Source organism: Amblyomma maculatum, chromosome 8 (genome assembly GCF_055883805.1).
Source record: "Amblyomma maculatum isolate TAMU_Amacu chromosome 8, ASM5588380v1, whole genome shotgun sequence".
Classification (NCBI taxonomy): domain Eukaryota; kingdom Metazoa; phylum Arthropoda; class Arachnida; order Ixodida; family Ixodidae; genus Amblyomma; species Amblyomma maculatum.
In genome coordinates this window covers 105,310,028-105,331,161 of record NC_139351.1, presented here as the reverse complement: position 1 = coordinate 105,331,161, position 21,134 = coordinate 105,310,028, and the positions used below count along the sequence as shown (strand labels likewise).

The 21,134-nt window shown below is 44.7% G+C and overlaps 1 protein-coding gene across 3 annotated transcripts in view; it reads left to right on the top strand.

Moving 5' to 3' along the window:
- The window catches only part of LOC146182108 (latrophilin Cirl-like), a 450,055-nt gene extending 433,553 nt beyond the window's left edge, over positions 1 to 16,502 (top strand). For all 3 annotated transcript variants that reach the window (XM_084577117.1, XM_084577114.1, XM_084577116.1), the window contains 15 exons: positions 374 to 538; positions 1,431 to 1,534; positions 2,527 to 2,718; positions 3,439 to 3,622; positions 4,442 to 4,585; positions 4,991 to 5,184; positions 5,486 to 5,535; positions 6,518 to 6,629; positions 7,279 to 7,382; positions 8,453 to 8,843; positions 9,743 to 9,846; positions 11,188 to 11,356; positions 12,410 to 12,559; positions 14,377 to 14,458; positions 14,752 to 16,502. In XM_084577117.1, the coding sequence (XP_084433243.1) occupies positions 374 to 538; positions 1,431 to 1,534; positions 2,527 to 2,718; positions 3,439 to 3,622; positions 4,442 to 4,585; positions 4,991 to 5,184; positions 5,486 to 5,535; positions 6,518 to 6,629; positions 7,279 to 7,382; positions 8,453 to 8,843; positions 9,743 to 9,846; positions 11,188 to 11,356; positions 12,410 to 12,559; positions 14,377 to 14,458; positions 14,752 to 15,341 (2,735 nt within the window). In that variant the 3' untranslated portion in view covers positions 15,342 to 16,502. The remainder of the gene's footprint in view (positions 1 to 373; positions 539 to 1,430; positions 1,535 to 2,526; positions 2,719 to 3,438; positions 3,623 to 4,441; positions 4,586 to 4,990; positions 5,185 to 5,485; positions 5,536 to 6,517; positions 6,630 to 7,278; positions 7,383 to 8,452; positions 8,844 to 9,742; positions 9,847 to 11,187; positions 11,357 to 12,409; positions 12,560 to 14,376; positions 14,459 to 14,751) is intronic.
- The last annotated feature ends 4,632 nt before the right edge of the window (positions 16,503 to 21,134 follow it).

Genomic DNA, 21,134 nt, shown 5'->3' with positions numbered 1-21,134 from the left:
GCAGTTTCTGCACTAGCTGTGAATGCACGTATTCCCGAAACACTGTTCCTTTTGTTTCAAGAGTACAAATGGTACTTTTCTTCTACTTTGGATTTGACCTGTTTTTATAAAATATTTCCACTATGGCCATGCCTTGCCCAGGGCCATCTGCTCTCCTTAATTTCAGCCGGAACGTCATTTACTCTCGTTTATTCCTTTACCTACACTGCTCGCATCTTTCCTTGATGTTACCTATGTCATTTTTCTTTTCATAGCACACTGCATTATTCTCAACTTATTCTTAAGCCCTTTTCTTTATTTAATTGAGAGTGTGGACCTGTATGTTTTCTAGTGTTTCTCTCACACTAGTTCTCTCTGCTATGTGGCTATACAGTCACACCTGCAGATACTGCCGCTGTGGAGGCAATCACACTGGAGACATCAACTGCCCTGGATCTACTGTCTGACTACTGCCAGCCGGTGGTCGCAAGGGATATATTCTGGAACTGGACTCGTGCCGGGGATGTGGCTGTCTACCCTTGCCCAGGCGGCGCCAGAGGTTAGCAAAATGATCACATCCTGCATCCGGCTATTTTTGGTCATTTATGCAAGGTACCATATTTTATTAGGCATGGTTCATTCATAATGCTGTGACAGTGCCGAAACATTGCTTTCAAGGTTGATCATAAAACCAGATGAATCATCGTTTGAGAACATTTATGTGTAATTCTAGTCAATTCCAGTTTATGCTAATTAATATAGGTTGCTATAATTAATGCATAATAAGACAATATTAAGTATAACGAAAATCCTCTGTGATAGCTAGGAAACAACCATATAGAGACGTAATAGCATGACGGCCGATTTATGAATATTTGTGGTAAATGTTATGCATACAAAAGACAAAATGCACTGCACAAAAATATAGACGAATTATTGTTTTACTCAATATTGGGCATGATCATAAATTGTATGCGCTAATTCGGTCAATAATATGCGTGTATTATGACTGTACAATTTGGTTCGATGATATCGGTTGTACTAGCTTTGAGAGCCTCAGTGGTGACAATGGAAATAAGCAAAACGTTTGCTAGATAACTGTCAGCTTTTGTTAGCTTACTCTTGGTATCTCATTTCTAGTTCTTCTAGTCACAGTTAAAATTTATGAGTTGCATAATCGTTTAAATGGGCTAGTATGTCTGTTCTCATTGTTTTCAGCCATCTCAAGCATTAAATTTTGCATTCCTGGATGACTGTATTGGCAGTGCACTGTTTTTTGTTTGTTTGTTTGTTTGTTTGTACACTGGATCGGGGCCACAGGTATTTTTGTGGGTTCTGAGAGTACCTAGCTGCAGAAAGGAAAAGCGCAAATCACTAACATATACAACAAGCTTGGAGATATTGGCATAAGAATACCAAACTATTCATGTGTTTCCCTTCGTTTGCTTCAGGTGATGCCCGGTGGCAGTGTGGTGTGAACCCTGTGAAGTGGTTATCTGACCGGCCTGACCTTAGTGGGTGCAACTCTTTCTGGGTCAGCGACCTGGAGCGAAGGGTGAGAACTCCTGCGTCCATTGCACGGCGTCTCATGTATTGACCAGTCTGACTTCCTGACGTGTACTTACAGAACTCTCTGTGAAAGCATTGATTGCCATTCAAATTTGCTCTTAGGTGTCAACTCGTGTGAAAAGAGAGACAGGTGTACAGAAATGGATGGGACAAGTGCTAGTTCTTTCCTATTCTGTGCCCCTGTTGTCCTTCTCAGCTAGCAGAGCATGGTGTGGGAACTTAATGCATGTTGAAAGAAAGTGCACTGCTTATATCTAAACATTTATTCACCTGAAAGGGCAGCCTTTACCTAAGGAATGAAAACTAAAATGACACTTCCTAACACACCCTTGCAAGAAAGCCTCAGAAAATTAGTAAAACTAAGTGTGATGTATAGTTAAAAGAAAACTTCTACTCAAGCACTTGAATAGTATCTATAAGACACTGCAAAATACTCCTTGCTTTCATCTTTTGTTTCAACTCATAACTTTGTGCTCCTTACTAAATATCATGGCACTTTGTTGGCATGGCAGGCAGGCCGCCTTGCAGATGTGTACAGATTCAATTTGTGTGCACGTAAAGGAAGTGAACAGTCTCAACATTTGTTGCGCGCTTCACAAGTCTCCTGCAACTTTTCTTTTCCAGGCATTTTGAAATTGGATGCTATTGTTCAGATTCCAATCGATGTGTACAATTATTGGGTAGCAGGTTTATGTGGGCTAACGCACCCAAGCTTTCTTTGTTGCGGTCACTGCTGCACTTGCATGATAAGCAGTAGTCATGTGATCTTCAAAATTCCTATTACAATGGTCATTCGGTTATCTGATTATCACATAACCCTTTAAGTTGCATGTGACCTAATGGGCGTGATCTTCCGTGTACCTTGGGGCTAATTGATCCCAACATTTATTGTACCCCCCCCCCCCCCCCCCCCCCTTTTTTTTTTTTAATTTTTCACTTTGAAGTTGCATTGAGACTTGAGGCTTTTCCATGCTGCAGATCCAGGGTGGCGCCTCTGTGGTCAATCTGGGCAGTGAGCTCTCGCAGAAGACGCGTGTCAAGTCGCTCTACGGGGGCGACCTCCTGCACACCACCAGCATTGTGCAGCAGCTCCTGTCCAAAATGGAAGACAAGTTGGATCAGGCTTCGGACAGCTACCAGAGACAGCAGGTCGTTGAGGAGCTCATGAATGTGAGTGCTTGCTTTCAAGAGCCCTTCTGAGCTTTAGTGTTTTGTATGTCTTCCTATCATTGTTTTTCTGCGTGACTTGTAGTTTGTATCTCGAGATGCCCTTGTGTATTGGGAAACTTCTTGAGTTTGTGTCTCTTCTTGATTGCCACAGTAATTAAGTCATGATCACGCATCGCTCAGCTGTGTTGCATTGTAATAAGTCATAATCAGCCATCACTCAAGCTGTGTTGCAGTAACAGAGAATGTGATGTAGAATTTTTTTGTTTACTTCTAAACAAAGTCAGGGTCACCTTCTCTCTAAAGGAAGAACTTCTTGGAGTACTATTTTTTAGGAGTACCGACCATAATCATTTCGAGTTGAATAAATAAACCAGTCAAAAGAAGGACAGAGAAAAGATGTGGCGTACCCCAGGTGAAAATATTAACTAGTCCAACTGGTTTAAGGAACAAATTTCCGGTTCATCCCAGTTGTTTCCCAGTTGGATAAAATGGATCCCCAACTGGAATTCAACTGGGATCAACTGAAAGTTTGTTCCTTAAACCAGTTAGACCAGTTCAGATTTTCACATCTCTTTTATATCCTTAGACCGTCTTTTGTCTGGTTTATGTATTCAAGACTAGGTACCAACTGATCAAGATTTCAACTCTCCTGCAAGCATTTAGAAAGGTGGGGTCGTAAGCAGCTACAGGTTCCTAATCTAGAACTGTGTCGAATTTCAGTCGGTGGTAGACTTCAGCAGCAACCTGCTGGAAGACCACCAGCGAAGTGCCTGGGGTGACCTGCCACCCATGGAGCAGAGAGCGGCCGCATCTTCTCTCCTCGAGGGGCTGGAGCGTAACGCTATGCTCATGGTGAAAAGTCACAGCGCCAACATGAACTACAGCCGTGTCCAGAACAACATCTGTGAGTAGCCCATTCGTCTTAAATTACTTCGACCCGTTTTAGTAGAACTGAAGAAACAAAGCTTGATTCTAATGCTCAGCCATATAGCACATTTATTTGGTTACTTCAAGTGAAATGGGCCTGGAATACATATATTTGGGCTTCATGACAGTGTGTGATATCCCTGGTCTGGCACCTTTTGAAATAGAGCTGTTCAGTACCAGTAGCTGCTTTATAATGTTTTTCCTTTTAATAATGAATTTAGTTTCAAGTATAGCTAGCGATCTTAAATGTAGTGCCGACTAATCATGGTGCAGCAACAAGACATGGAAACTCCTCTGCCAAACTGCGGTATGACGATTCAAGATGAGCATTTATTTGCAGGTGTAACCGATATTGCCAATGCGGACCTTATTGGACTTGGTAATGGAATTTTTATCATTTCAAGGAAAACATGAAATGAATCATAATTTATTATTTCTTTGAAAGGGAGAGTGAGCTTACAGGCCTGCCCTCCTGAACTGCATAATTTTGATGGTGATACAACAGCAGCGGCTAACTATGGCTTAAATGCCAGTTTTTTGGAGAATCTATAAACCATACTTTGGTCTAATTGAAGTGTTGTCAATGAAGGTCATTCTTGTTGAGCATTTTGTGTATTTCCTTAATGCAGAATGTGCTAGACAGTGCTGTTCAAAAACAAAGTTGAGTGTTTGCGAATGCAGAATGCGCTAGGCAGTGCTGTTTAGAAACAAAGTTGAGTGTTTGCTGTTCATGTTGGATTGGTGTATTTATATTGTGGGAACTCACGCTACTCTTTATTATTATCCTTTTTTTCAGTGGTTGCAGTCAGAGTTCTGAGCATCCAGAGCGTCACAGACATGTCATTTCCTGACCCTTCTGTGACTCGTGGAACCTCTTGGTCTGACTCGGGAGATTCTATCTACCTTCCTTACAAGACGCTCCTGGAAAGTGCCAGAAACGGTAGGCAGGCAATGATATTGCCTTTCATTTCTCTTCATATGTGCATGGCTCCTGCTGACGATATTGTTATTGTCAAAGGCAGAGTCAAATTAGACAAGGGTTGAGTAGTAGCTTCAGTCAGTCAGGCAACATTTCGACAGGTGGACTTGTTTTCATCTTTGGACGAAGACAGGTCCAGTTGCCAAAACTTTGTCTATCAGGCTGATCTTCCCCTTCAATCTTTATTCGATTACTTCTGACCCTACATTTGAGATGGTTAATTGAACTTGTAGGGTTGCAAAAATTTGCAGGACCCGAATTAAAGAGAACTTTATTGATTTTTATTGATTCATTGACATCAAAGCAGTTGTTCAGATTAACTAGGTATTTAACGACATACTCTCACATTCAAATGGCATCTTGCAGGTGTGGTGAAGGTCGCCTTCTTCTCGTACCGCAAAATGGAAGCCATCTTGGCAGCCTCCAACCCCAATGTTGCTGAAGTCACCCCGAACAGCACGGTCCGCCTGGTCAACTCGCGAGTGGTGGCGGCCGCCCTCGGAAGGCGCCGAGTTCTGGGCCTCTCCCAACCAGTGCTGGTCACACTGAAACACAATCAGGTACCATTTTCAGTTTTGTTTGGTCAAATTTGTATTTAAATTTTTCCTGATTGAGATAGGTGCATATTCACTCTTTGTATGGTCTGACAACAGCTTGACTCCACAGGGGAGTCCCACCTACTTTCTACACAGTATTCTTCTGTGACAAAAAGTAATCATTACCCAAACTAGAAGCAATGTAGGAAGCAATTCTCTTTTGCTGATGGGATCCCATCGCTAAACAAAATTTACATTTCCCATAGCATGAACTTCTCTCCAGTCTTCATTTGGAATTTCTTTGCCCTTTCTTTCTGCTGCGCAGGAGGAAAATGTCAGCGACCCGCAATGTGTCTTTTGGGACTTCAGCAAGAGGTAAGTACCAGAATACTATAATCGAACTCGAGCTGGTTTTTTTTTTTTTCATTTGGCTTGCTTCATTAGCGTAGGGCGTACTACAGTAACCACAGAAAAAAAAAAGGAGAAAGAAAACCCAGCACTATGTAATGATAATATTCTAGTTCCAGCGTTAATCGATGATATCTTGTATTACTCTGCGATATGGAAGGAGTGCTTCTTCACACAGAGCTATCTTGTGCAGGAATTATCTCCGATGTCATATTGCTGGTCCACAAACTTTCCTGTTTGTTAATCCTTGGCATTTTAGCTTAAAGGGCCACTGTCCAGGGAAGGACCTTTTAAGCAAAGAAGCCCAGTGTTTCCATCAGGTATCAGAGATAGTCTGTTCAAAATGCTACAGCGATACGCGTGTCACAAAGCAGCAAAATTACAAATCAAAACTCTCTCAGCCTCCCCGTCGGGAAACCAGCTTCTTCTTTTCTCTACAAGCCGCAAGGATGATGTAGTCGAAAACGACATTCATTGGTCCGTCTCACTGTTTGAGGGTGAAGGATGGGTGTCTAGCGCTCGCTGCGTGCTTTTCCCTCGCCACGGCCGGACTGAATGCAGTGGCATGCGCTCCCTTGCCTGTTTTTTTTTTTTCGCGCACGCGGAGTGCCACGCCCCACCTTACACCAAACGCAGAGGAGGAAGGGGAATTTTCTTGCGGGGCTAGACAACCAGGCAGGCATGTGAAAAACCTTTGCGTGGCAGCGGAAGGAGAGAAACACGACAGAATCGGGTGATTGCAGTGGCTGTAACTGCGTTATTAGTTACTCTTTTCAAAAACATTTTATGGCCATGCATTCTGGGGCGAAGACTCACAGTCACCGGGGAAGAAAATATTTTTGACCAGAAGGTGGACAGTGGGCCTTTAAGGGTTGAATGCAACAGGGTATGGAGGGTATTGCTGAACTGCTGTTTCACCACTGTAAAGCTTCATCTTTGTTCGTTCTAGGGATTGGTCCGAGCGTGGTTGCTGGGTTGAAGCTAGTAACCAGACGCACACTGTCTGCGCGTGTGACCACCTCACAAACTTCGCCGTGCTCATGGATGTCAGAGCTGTGCAGGCAAGTTGTTCACCCTGTTAATAAGATTCGCTATTAGAGTTGTTCTTATAACGATACTGTATGCTGCTGACATTCTTTGAAGATAATGGGTCCCACACCCATTCTCTAGGTGGTATTCTCTGTTCATCCACCTAACATTGCCCTGAAGATATCTGATATCTATATGTTGTTCATAAATTCCACATGATGTCCATTGAACATCCTCTGGACATGTGTTTTGTCGCAGAATGGAAATTCACAGAATCTATTAGGGAGACCAAATAATATGACAAGAGGATATTTTGTCAGCATTTTCAGAACATATTTTAAGAATATCCACAAGTGATATTCGACAGTGTGGTTATTTGTGCACATCATATGGATATCAGTGGTTGTCTGGGTAGTTAACATTTTTCAGTGCAAGCTATTCTGTTTTGCCAAGGTTGTGTTTAAGGTGTGGATAGCTAGCAAAGAAAGCAATACAGGTGTAACTAATTTCAGGCTTTTACGAACTTAGTATCTTGCTTTCCTTCTGCCTTTTCTTTGGCCTGTTATCTCAGCCCTAGGAACAGTAGTTTTTCTTGCCTGTAAGTCTCAGCTGCTGTGCTAGCCCATAGTCTTTTGTTGCTTTTTTTCCTGACTTATTGCTTGCCATATTTTTTGTCTGCAGCTCTCCTACACAAATGAAGTGGCTCTGCGGGTGATAACATACATTGGCTGCTTTGTTTCCATCGTCTGCCTCATCTTGACCATCCTCACATTCCAGTTCTTCAGGTCAGCAGATGTTTCTTTGAGTGTTTGTGTTTCATTCATACCTGTTTACTTTTCACGAAGCTCAAAGTCTGGCTTATTGTAGTGATGCGACTAAAGGCGATTCTCATGCGTAGAAGTGACTCTGATGTGGTCACACTGTGACAGTTTTGTATAGATCCATTTGAAGAGTGCAATTAGGAATTGAACTAATCGTAGGAGAACAGTAGTGAGTTGGTTGAACTGACTTTTTGGATTCACGTCAGTTATTTTGTTGCCTAAACCTCTTCTTTCTTTGATAAAGCCCTCTGCGTTGGTGCATTGGCTAGGGTGCTCGACGTCTGCGCCCAAGGATGCGAGATCGAATTCCGGCCGCAGCGGCCGCTTTTCGATGGATGCGAAAAGCAAGATGCCCATATGGTGTGCAATGTCAGTGCACGTTAAAGAAACCCAAGTGGTCGAAATTTCAGGAGCCCTCCACTACGGCATCTCTTAGCCTGAGTTGCTTTGGGACATTAAACTGCACAAACCAAACTAATCTTTCTTCGACAAGTGGGTTATGGACACATTTAAAAAGAAAAATCACTAGGTGAGAAGGCAAGAAGAACTAGGGAAAGTTAATTCAGTTTGGATACATAGTGAAATGTTAACTTGAATTGAAAAAGGCCAGATTTGGTATTTGGCACTCTGGTTTTATGGGTTTCAAAACTATGGTTTTCGATAAGCGCAGGAAAAGAGGGTTGCAGAGTTTACGCCCGTTGCCTTAATTTTCAGTTATTTAAATTTGTTGCTTTCTTCATTGCAGAGCACTAGGCACAAGCTTTTGCTTAGTCATTCTTGTTTTAGTATGCTTTTAACTTATGTCAACTGTGCAACAAAGAGCTCCCCTGCACAGGAACGCGTTGCTTATGTATAAGGTTTATTAGTTTTACTGAGAGGCCGTATGGCAACCATTGGCACTCATGGCCAGCATGAAATTTGTCAGAGCACTTGAAAAACCACTTTCGACAAAAATATTTATATGAAGAGTCACGTCATTGCTTGCCAAACGCTTTCCATGCTAAGTGCGTTCTCCTTGCTCGTTTGCATTGCAGAAGCCTGGAGAGTGAGCGCACAGTGATTCACAAACACCTCTGCTTCTGCCTGCTTGTGGCCGAAGTGGTTTTCGTGGCGGGTATATCCCAGACGGCGCAGCGCGCCCTGTGCGGCGTGGTGGCCGGTCTGTTGCACTACTTCTTCCTGGCTGCCTTTCTGTGGATGTTCCTTGAAGGTTTCCAGCTGTATGTGATGCTCATCGAAGTGTTCGACTCGGAGAAGTCGCGCCTTGGCTGGTACTACGGGCTCGCGTACGGGGCACCAGCCGTGATTGTCACCGTAGCCGCAGCTATTGACCGGACCAGCTATGGCACGTCTCGGCACTGCTGGCTTCGGGCTGACAACTACTTCATCCTGAGCTTTGTTGGACCTGTGGTCGCCATTCTGCTGGTGCGTGTTGCTCTTTTTCATTTTTAAATTAAGCCTAAGGTCTCTCGCTTATTACTGTGCCAAAGGCATGCACAGCCCTTTTTATACACAGTTTTGACAAATACTTTTTGTTGTAGCAACGCTCCAATTGAGCCCCAAGTGACTTCCGCTGTGAAGAAGTTTAGAGGGGGGGCTTTGTGAAAAGTCCACTGGAAACTTCAATGAAAGTTGATACACTACCTGCACAGCACCTTATCACACATAGCTCAGCATGACATGCAGTGCACATGGGTACAGTATGCATCTGCATTACTGGTGCTTTTTAAAACACTGCACAACTGATACTGGGCACTTGGGGGTCATTATTATCATCAGCACCCACATTTGTTTACTAATGTCGAGACTGTGTACAAGGATGAAGGTAGGGAAAAGGTACGAGGTCATGAGAGAACATCTCACTTTGTGCATTCTTAAGTTTTGGCTCCCTCCACCACCACTGATATTTTTGTTTTTTTTTGTGTGTAGACGTATGATCACGGCATTTTCATTTTTGCACCGTTGTTTTGTTCAGGGTCGTTCATTGTTAACGTGAACACGCAAGTGCACGCCTCCACTCTTGAGAGCATCAGTGCATCTGGACGGCCGTGCACTGAAGCAAAGTTGCTATGATTGGAAGCACCACCCTGCTTTGATCTCTGGCTAGGTCAGCCGAACTGGTGCTCTGAAGAGTATAGTGACAAAAATTTGTCACTTATTGCACTTCAAGTATGGGGAGAGTAGCACATTATTCATCTAGAGCTTAGCAGGAGGGTGTTAATTGAAATTTTACTCTTATTCCAGAAAGCATTGCACTTGTGCTCTTGAAGAGAGCATTTTTTTGTATGTCTGTACTGATTTTCCGCTGTTGCTTTCTTGCGCAGGCCAACCTAGTGTTCCTCAGCATTGCTGTCTACATGATGTGCCGCCACTCCAGCCTCGCCAGCTCTGTGAAGAATAAAGAGCAGTCCAAGATGGCAAACATCAGGTGGGCTGGCTTCTCTCGACTTCTTTGTTCTCTGCATTTTGTTTGCTGACTCAGTGTACCTTAAGCTCTATTGTACAGCCCCCAGGCTCTATGCTAAAACTTACACACCCGCAGGCTGCATATATTTCAGAGCTAACCTTCAGTTGTTAATGACTATCTAAAGGTGTGGACTGTGTGCTGGGTGCACGCTGTGTAGTAGATGCATGCTGTGTACCTGTCACGTGCTGTGTGCATGATGTGAGATATGTTCAATTTAGTTTAGTTTAGTTTATGAGGTTTAACATCCCAAAGTTACTCAGGCTATGAGAGATGCCATAGTGGAGGCCTCCAGAGATTTCTACTACCTGGAGTTCTTAAACGTGCACTGACATCACACAGCACAAGGACTCCAGGCTTTTCGCCTCCATCGAAAAGCGAGCTATGTGCCGATCACGGTCTGGGTACCAATTAGGTGAACAATGTAATGAAAAAACGAAAACAAAAGTCTCACATGTCAGTCAGCATTGAGCTTTATCGTCTATACACCTAGTGTGGACTGCATACTGAAATTTATGGTAGCTGTCTCGGGATGCTTGTTTGGCAGCAGCTTCAGGTTATTCTAAATGTTAACGGTGCCGTATACATGAATATCATTTCGCCTTTGATTACATGCTTTAATTATCTGTTTCCATGAGCACTTGGTTTAGTATGGTGGTGATAATAATGCATTGTGGGTTTTGGATGTGGCCTAGCTGTCTCCAGATCTGCCAAGACCAGAGGTCAGAGGTGTCTACATACTTACATAGAAACATATAAGCAGTGGAATTACATAATTGACACCCTCACATAATTAGCGCACCCATATTCTCTTTTCTCAGAAATTTTCCCAATATATTTCGTGACATAATGAGTGCATGCTCAATTTTCGAGAAAGAAATTCATGAATTTTTTATTTGAGAAAATATGAGACTTAGATAACCAATAAGACTTATAATGTGCGTTGTCGGCTTTAATGCTGTAGTAACCTGTTTAAACTACACTCATGAACTGGCTCATTTGTGTCAGAGCATGCTAGGCAGCTTGGTTGATTGTTTCTGTACTAATTATTACTGTCTTATTACCTATATTTTGGCATCAGATTTCATGCGCGCACTCCAGCCTTTTGTCTTACTCGCATTGTTTGTGTTAATGTGAAAACAGGAAATGTGTCAGTTAGTAGTGTACGCTGTATTCAGAGTAAAATAAATCGGAGTGTTCCTTTTGTTTGATGTTACCACAATGTGGTCGAGTACTGCTTCATCAGTGACCTATGGCCATGGTGTCTGATACAGCATATGAATCTAGTTGCCGGTACCTTTTCAGGGTTTGGATCCGCAGTGCTGCCCTGCTGGTCGTTTTACTTGGCCTGACATGGGGCTTCGGGCTGCTTTACCTCAACGCTGAGACTGTGGTGATGGCGTACCTCTTCACATTCCTCAACAGTCTACAGGGCCTCTTCATCTTTGTTTTCCATTGCCTAAGGAATGATAAGGTGAGTTCTACTTCCATCTATGCCAGGCTACACAAAGAGATGCCCGTTTATCTGTAGAAAGAACTGGCATTCAAAATCAATATTTGAGCACTCAGACAGCACATTAAACCTTCCACAGTACACATTTTTTAAGTTTCAAGTAAACTGGCATAGCATATTTCAATTAGTTCGCTTATGTTATTGACATGAATTATTGCACTTCAGGAATGATGTGTGCCATTTGTTATGTACTTTTTATCTACTTGTTATCTACTTGTTATCTACTTGTTATCTATTTGCTATCTACTTTGTTATCTACTGTTTTCTCACCTAATTCTCCCCCCAAGTGTGGGAACCTAACTCTATTCACTTGTTAACTTCTCTGTTGTCAAGTTCAACCTTCTCAATGTACAGATTTATATGCATGTGGTCTTTCTTCTTATCTCTGGTACCACTGCCTGGACCAGTTGTAAGATGCAACCAAACATAGCTTCCGTCATGGCTCCAAATCATAGAAAGGATTGTGCAGATGGCAAACAGAAGCGCGCTGCGCGATAGGAATTTTGCGCACCAAAATGTCATCCTTCCACAACACAATCATCCCTTAAATGCTCAATGTATAAGCTGTCACTCAACTCTTTATGCCCGCTCATTCATTGCCAGCGCTATCATTCAATGTAATAGTCCGCAGCCAGATACCATCACAGCAATAGATATTAAAAAAGTTTTCATCGGCTCATTTGCTTGAGAGAAATATGGAATAACATCTGATAGTGCTCGTCATATTTTGTACATCTGGGCTTTTCCCATTTATTTGTCTTTTATTTTTTAGTTTGTGTGTACTGTTTGTTAATGTTTACGTTTGCTGTGTTATAAACTGACACTCGTTGCCATGCTCTGTATATGGCCATCCCTGCGAGGGCCTTCAGAAGTAACGTGAACCAATAACAATGCAATGACATATAGAGTCTTAGTTCATCCCTCGAGTGTGAGGCATCAGCTTAGGTAGATTTTGCTATTCATAAGAAGGCAAAGGGTTCCTAAGGGGTCATTTGCACTTGGTGTTGCCGACAGGTTCGCAAGGAGTACAAGCAGATTGTGCGGAACTGCTCTTGGCTGCCGTCGTGCCTGCGGCGTGAGAAGTGTGCCTCGGAGCGGCCTTCCTTCGCGCACTCCAATGGCACGGCCCATTCGGCCCCGTCCTGCGGCGGACTGCCCCACAGTGTGCGTACCACCTCTCCGTTCCGCTCCTCTGACAGCGCACGGCCGCCGGCCGCAGCAGGTAGTAGTGACTGGGGGGAGGGGGCCTGCTGCATGCCCTGGCCTTCTTCTTGCCTGCCTGCTACTGCTGGCATGAGCACAGTACAGCATGGAGTGTAAAGAAGGCAAGAGACTAAGATATAATCCCTCATTGGAAACACACGACTGACTACTAAGGGACTAATCAAAGCTCATGAAATGTGTTTCTGTTTGTGCAGAAAGCATTTATTTTAGGTTACATACTGATGACCTTTTACAGTGATAGCAATTGGTGGCATGGGCCTCTGTTACCGCAGTGGCGTAGATTATGTTCACAGTGGGTCATGTGACATATTGGGTCACGTGACCCAATATGTCTCATGACCCACCCATAACAGAATTACAGAGCAGAAAATGAGAGATCCGGCAGCTGTGGGACAGACTGTGGTGTACAACAAAGAGATGCCAGTAAAATAAAGTAACATTGTACTCTTGGTGTGGCGTCACAGCCTTCACCGGGTTGTTTCATGTATGGCAGAGTATGACTGTGGGCAGCTTTTAATGTGATAGAATTGGGAGTCCAATGAAGGTGATAACTGTCCATCCACCATGAGTCTGACAGGCGCCTGTCACCAGTCCTTGCCACAGGTGGCACAATAGAGGACAAAGAAATCTCGTCTTCTCTCCTGTATGGTAGAGGTAGGGTAAAATGAAAAGCAAATGAACAAGTATAACAAAAAAAAAACTTGGATATAACAAAAGTCTTTGATGTTCTCCTTAATTACTACTGCATAAGCAGGGTTGTAAAGGTGCATGCTATTGGGTTCTCTTGTTGTTCATACATATTCATCTGTTGTTTTTTTGCTTACACTGCAGTGGTCAGGTATATGTCGGTTGCTTTCCAGATGAGACATTCAATCGAGGGCCCGTACTATAATCTATTCCATTCTTCTGCCTTTTGCATCTGTCTGCATTATTATTAGCTGCTGAATTGCACGACGGGGAAGTTTCTCAGCTTTGCAGTATGCTGTACTGTAGAGAAAAAAAAAACTCGTAGAACGCAGCATTTCTCAGCCTGCATCTTTAGGCCTTCATTGGGTGAACCGCTGCTGTTAAAACTGTGCTTGTTGTCCTCTCTTCATCTAAATTTCCACAATGTATGATCGTTCATGCTAGAACTTTGCATCTTCTTGGGTGCAGCTGAACTAACTTTCTTCCATTCTCTACTCTTTTGGCATTGAAGGCTTGAGTTTGCTGTAGCTAACATTCACAGTTCTCTTTTTGCATGCTTCTTATGAATAAAATTCATCAACTGCTTGTAAGAGTTCTTTGATGCTAGTTCAAGGTTATGGGTATCTCCGAGAATTGAAATTAGGTGAAGGGGGAGGCTAAGGGGGAGGGCCAGGGAGGAAGCAGTGTCTATTCTTTGTCTCGTGCAGAAAATGTAGGAAAATATTGCTTTCCCTGGGAGGTCTGTTGAGAAGTCACTAGCTAAGCTTCTTGGCACAGCGCGAGACAAATGTTAACTGTAAGCATTGTGGCTTCTTGTTACCGCACATGTTTTTTGCTTTTTTGGGGGTTGTACCAAAACTGCAGAGATACAATTTCGCTCTGCTCATATATGCCTTATGTATAAGGATTGTAAGTTAATATAGATATTATAATCAATGCCTATTTAGCACTAGCAGGAGGAAATGACATGTTAATGATATAGACTACACTGGAGGGTGAGCAGACTTGAGACTGTTCTTATGAAATCTTTATTTTTCTACCCATGCTCACATTCTCTTTTGTTCTTGCAGCTTGGCAATCAATTTTGGTGCCCGCCGAAGAACCTGGACTCCGTTGTCACACAATCATCCTCAATGAGGTCAACTACACTAGGTACGGTAATATCTAAAGATTTGTTGAGTTTTTCTTTTTCTTTTTTTGCAGCTTCTGCCATGTCTGTCTTTGTTACATTTATTGCCTCTCTTATTGCACAAAAAAAAAAAGTGCAGGCCTTATTGTGCTTTCTTTTACATATTGGCCATCATCGTAGAAATTTCACTCTGGCCTCATTGATTTTCCCGCTTCCTTTGCCGCAAATGTTAGGACCGGCAGGATAAAAATCTGCTCAGAAATGTGCGGCTGCACACAAGTCATCTGCAATAATGAACCACACCTTGAACCTGCAGATCGCCCATCTACAAGAATGCCAATGTGCCAAGTCCTTAACTCACGCACCACTCCCCGGGCGCGTGATGCCATCCTGGTGCTTCCGCGGCAGAACGACTGTGACGAGCTTGGGGGCGGCGAGTTCGGCTCCATGGCGGATTGCGATGGCAGCGAGCCGCACCCGCCGCCATATGGCCACTACCGCGGCTCGGACGCCGGGGTGTACCTGGACCACATTTACGAGACCATCGACCAGGACGAGCCTCCGATGACGCCGGGCTTCAACATGCTCGGCCTGGGCCGGGGTCCCGACGAAGAGTGCCACTCGCGAAGCCGCTCGGACGCTAGCAGCCACCAGTCCGGCTCGAGCCTGGGCTGCGACCGGAGGCCGCTCATCCGGCACGCGTTCCACCAGCAGCGGACGATGATGCCAGGCGCAGACCCCGCGGCCATGGACCTCGCCTCTGCCGATCCGGCGCTCGTAATGGCGGTCTTCGAAGGCGACCGTGTCAAGTGTAGGCTGCAGTCGGCTCTGGTGGCCGACGGCAGGCCGCTCCCCGCAGCCAAGCACCCCTGCCAGCCATCTGCGCACCTCAGTACGGACTGCTGACGGCTCGTGTAACGCGCACACGCGTGCCTCAAGCAATACTTGGAGAGCTTGGCAATGTTGACCGCCCGCAGTGCCATCATTTGGGGGGCTTTGCCCAAAGCAGCCAAATAGTAAGAGGAGTAGCCAAGCGGGGACTCCAGGCCACTGATAAGCGCAAAATGGCAGCTCAGGACGCTTCTCGATTCCAACAACGGCGCGTGCGCTTACGTGTGTGCATGCGTGTGCGTGATAGCCTGTACATAGCTGACGCTTTATTCCTTTTTTTTTTAAAAGCAGTGTTGACTCAGTGAGCTGGACGTGCCACGCCCTTTTTGTATTGTGCTAGATGTGAAACGCACTCAGGCCTCTTGTCAGCGCCGGGACTGGCTGGCACTTGTGCCAGGTGGCAATACATGGCAAGTGCTTCACCGAAGGTGTTCCGTGGAGACAAAGCGACGCTTTTGCTTTGTGGATGGATGCTCAACAGCTGCAAATGCTGCCCTTCTTCTTCAATGTGCGAGGAAATGTGCCCTCATGCCACTGTGACTTTGTGACTTTGTGATGTGACACTTCTGCCAATGACAGTTCCTAGGTTTTTCTTGTTTATTATTTTTTTTTCAACGAATTTCACCAAGCAAGACACTCAGGCAAAACAAAGACCTTCTACTTTCATGTCTTGCTCACAATGTGCCAGGCTAACAAAAGAAAGCCACCAGTTCAATGTTTTTTTTATTTTTTTTTCTCTGCATTGTTGTGTGCGCAATCTTTCATCAGTCACCACCGTCCTTGAAGTGGAAGTTTGTATTTGCAGAGTAGCGAAGTTATTACTGAAACAGCTGTTCCAGAGCTTTCCTTTTGTGAATTCTGTCTCGGTGTTGCCCATCGTTTGGTGTTGTTTGAAAAACGCCCTAGTCGTCTCAATCGCAGCATTAAAAAACAACACTGTGATGGTTCTGCATTCAGATGGTTGTAACAAATGTGCTTATCAATAAGCCTTTCCCCACATGCGTGGACATTTGTGAATGTTAAGGTTACGTGCGTGTTTTGTCACAGCTGTGAACACAAACTCATGCATGAACGTGTTTCTTTTGTTGGACCACTGGTTTCTTGAAGAAAGTGCATTTGTTTAAAAGAAAATACCATAATTTATTGTGTTACTAATTAAAAATATTTCATAACAGATACTTCTCATTCGTTTCTTTCTTTGCTGGAAATTTTCTTTAAATTTTATTTCTTATCAGGTGGGTGATTTTATGATAAGGACGGACATAAAACATCAGGAATACCATATGATGTGATGGTTAAGGTGCTTAGATAACAGCAATTCCACGATCACTAATTTTAGAATTCCTGAAAGAACTGTGTGCCGGCTGTCAACGTTATCTTGCTTGAGAGAGGGAGAGAGGAAAAAAATTAGTTGTGGTTTAACTCTGGTTAACCCTAGTTGACTTGCGATAACAACAGTGGAAGCCTCTTTTGCCTGCTACATTATTCCCCTATCATGACCTATCAATGTAAGGTGCTACATTATTGGGGACACTTAAGCTCGTCCTTTAAGGGTATGATGCGAAAGCGTAAGTTAGCAGCCTTGTTCTTCTTCATCTCCTCCTCTGCCTCCTCGGCTGTTCAAGGTCAAGTGTAGCCTCCGCTGGGACTACACAACGGCTCGAAACCTGGCGCAGTATTGCCATCGCAATAATAATTAAACAGCGACATGTTAAGTGCCCAAAAGATGCTCTGTATGGAGCACTGGAGTGTCCTGGTTGTCCCATCTGTCTATATGTCTGGTAGGCATAGAAAGAAGGTAAAATATGAGTTCGGAGGACTAGAGCCAGTGCTCCAGATTGACCTGGGTGAAGAAAAGTTGGGGCAGGAGGTGGTAGAACCGCGTTCAAAAGCTGTGCAGATGAGCTGGGGTGTGAGTTGTTTCCAGATTACAGTGGGTGTTAGTCTAAGGGATGCTGAGATGGGGCTTGGGAGTGTCTGAAAGGAGCCTTAAACCTATGTGTAGTGTGTGCCTGTAGCACCAAGCCTTGTTACAAGCTGTGAAACCTTGCGGGCAAGCTTGTGGACCAGCTGACTACCTCCATTTAGAGCATTGTCAAGGATCCACATGACTGCCACCATGGGGGTGCGGAGAGTAAATGAAGAGGTTCAGACCAGTCATTTTGGATATCTACAGGCATTCTGTGCTTTTGCAGGGCATGAATAGCATCCATGGAGTGTACGTATTGTGTGTACTGATGGATGGGTAACTGAACGTATGAGGTAATGATGAGCATAACGGGAAGAAGTTTCAGGATAGTTAAACCTGGAAAGCACATAAAAAACACACGGACAACTTCAAAAGACTGAACACACGAGCGCTTGTGTGTTCCGTCTTTTGCTGTCTTCTGTGTGTTTTTATGCGCTTTCCAGGTTTAATATGTCTAACCAACTTGCACAAACTCAGCGATTTCAGGATAGAGCGATGGAAATGTGATTGATTTAATCATCTCATTCTCTTCAAGGACGGAGTTGGTAATGAATGAAGTTCTCTCGATGCCTTGACAGGATTACTCTCCCATCTGTTCAAGCAAGTTAGCATATCAAGCACTGCAGCCTTAGGGTGCTTATTGTCCGATACAGCATAACATAAAAAAGCTGTGGTTGCTGGCTGTAGGCCGTGGTTCGCGGCATATGTATTACTCCGCTGAACAGTAAATGAAATTAGTTTTGACATTTGACCATAGCATGCATCTAAATTCTTAGCCAATAATATCTGTTCCGATTCTTACCTTTTTATTTAGGTAACCAAAAAAGCTTTCATGGTTGTCTACTTTCCATTCTAGAGGAACAGTGTGTGGTGGTTGCTGCCGACTTGAGTTGTATCCAACTCGAGATGGGCCAGTGGCCCTTGCGCAGGCATACTCTGTGGCTCTGCACACGTCTATATGTTATGTTGTTCTCCTCTAATTTGATAGCACATACCCACACACGGTATGTGCTATCAAATCCTTTGTGATTTACTTCAGAAAGTATCTCGCTCGACATTTGGGATCGAACTACTGAAGAGAATACTTTTATGATTGTTTGAGAGCTCCACAGCAAGCTCAGCCATCAGACTCGCGGCATGCGCGGAAAAGACAACTTCTAGACGACCTAGGTCGTCGTGACAAAGCGCTCGGCAAGCACCTAGGGGACAGGGCTGTTAAAAATATAGAAAAATGGTTTGGACCGCTAAAGAAATGCTATCAGGTCCGCCGCAAGCAGCCAAACGACTCCATAGTAGCCTAAATATTATTGCCAAAAGCAGTTTTTGTGAAGTGATGCTTTAGGCATAATAAGTATTTCCGGGAGTAGGTTTATTTCCGCCAGTTTTGCGTATTTTTCCACGCTCGGCCCCCGACATGGTGAGCGCTGTTTCCAGCACCGCGTGCACCATCGCAGAGGTCGTCAATGGCTCCACGAGTTCAAAGACTGCAGAAATGCAGGCATGCAAATTCATTATAAGGCTAATGCATTCATCACAAACACAGTGTCGTTTTTTTTTTCTCAGGAAGCAAAAAAATTCACTGGAGGTTTTCTTTGGTGCTAATAACAGATGATGCGCGCGCGTGGTGACGTTATGGAGAGCAATGCTTACGCATTCTTCCAGTGCAGGTGGCCGCAGTGATCTCAAACGTTTTAAGAGCATCTTCTCACTTTTCTCGATTTGGTGTCCATACGCACAGCGAGTTGGTCGGCGTGAAAACCTAGTCCGAGGAATTCAAGATGGCAGCCCAACGATTAGAAGTTGAAGCACGTATCCCTGACGTCATGGACTGAAATGGTGGCATAGTTTCGGAATCCCAAGTCTAAGATGGCGGCTCTCGGTGTAACATCATAGCCAGATGGCGGCCTCTAAAATTTCGTATAGAGCCGGAGTCGGCGACATTAGACGAAAGATCACATGACATCGAAAGCTCTGTTTTAATTAACCAAGCATTACGAGCATGCCTGCATAGGCTAGGAGCAGTCTGTCTAACTCGGGCAGGGTTCCAATGGTACCTATATTCGTATCTTAAAAGAGCTCTCGGAGGTGGCACCTCCTGCCAAGTCGACCATTACTGACGGCACACAACCCGCCGATCAATCAGAGCCTAGCAGTGTCACCTGTACGTGCCAAATATCAGTGAAATCAGTAAATGATGGTGTTAACCGCTAGCTTAAATAAATCCTGCCTGCCAGTGCCTGGGAAGCCCAGAGACAGCTTTTTGGTGGAGTAGGAGCGATACTGCTTACAACGCACAAACAGCAACGCGCGTGCGATGATCTCACTCAGCAGTGGTATTATATATGCATTCAAGACGATTTTGCTGAAAACCAAAACGAAACTGCACTATATTTAAACGCGAAAAAAAAAAAAAGAAACAATGTCGTTGAGGGCAGACTTCTCGAGGCAGTCGAGAAGCAAAACTCTCAAACCGCATGTGCTTTGACGTCCGATTCGTTGTGGTCCCATTGTGTGTGGCAAGGCTTCGCGTAGCCAAGCATTACAAATCTCGCGCGTAGAGTTCTCATACATATGTATAGTGTTCTGCAATTTTATCGTACGCGTATTGAAAACTTTTCCCGCCTCAAGTGGAGGCTCATTTGCACTGAAACCGTGCACAAAGCTAGCGCGCTGTTGTCCCTTTTGTTGTGTAGTAAGTCTTACAGCGGTTCTTACCTTGTTTGGTTCCACATGATGAGAAACCAGAACCGTCTGTGACGAGACTGAAGGAGCATAAGATGTAAATGCCATTTTTCTACCGAAGGGCAATGGTGGCGCCATTTATCATCATTACAAAAACGTGTCATGCTTGCCTGGGCGCTTGTGAAACGCGGCGATTTCCTCCAGCGAGTCCAGATGATGCCACAGGCCACGAATAAATCGAATTGATCGTCTGCTATTTCTTTTTTTTTTTTTTTGCCACGACGTACATACTACGATAACGTGGTGGTGGTGGAAACGTTTATTGGTTAATTGGAGTTTGGGAGCCACAGAGTGGCCCCGCTACATGGTCGGCGTCCCTAGTCCGGGACACCGCATGATGAGGCCCCGTCTCGCGCCCGTTTCACCAGAGCCCGTTGAGACTCCAGTGTGGAGCAGTTGAGGAGGGCAGTCTCCCATGCCTCTCGGGAAGGGGTAGGGGAAGGGGGGAGGTGAGGATTTCGAGTACATGCCCCCACCATGTGGAAGACATCACAAGTCTCTCCACAGTGCGGGCATCGTCCATCCGTGTTAGGATCATAATGATTTAAGATTGCAGGACAGAGTAGAGTGCCTGTTTACAGGCGCCTTAAAGTTCGTTCCTCCACCTTACTCAGCCCCTTTGCAGGAGCCGGGAAAAGGCGGTGGTTGTCGCTATAATACTTTATGATTTCTTTGAACCGCAGAAGCGGCTGGTTTGTCTCCGAGTCAGAAGAGCTTTGATGAGGAGCCCGGTGAGTAAGCGCTCGGGCAGCCGCGTCAGCGGTTTCGTTACCTCGTAAGCCCTGGTGGCCAGGAGCCCAAATTATTTTCTTTGACGTTGGAGCTGTGTCAGTCCGCCTTAGAATTCGACTCGCTAAGGGGCCCCTTCTAAGTAATGAACACACGCTTTTCGGGAGTCCGTTATGATCATCCTTGAATTCGGGTCCGCGGCAGCAAGCGCTATCGATACTTCCTCGGCTCGCGCTGAATTTTGTGCTCGGAAGGAGAGTCCATCAACGTGCATTTCCCGGTGAACAACAGCGGCCGTGTAAAATCCCGTTGGCGACGGCCCTGCTATGTCTACATAATATACAGCGGGTCGGGAGCCGTACCGCCCC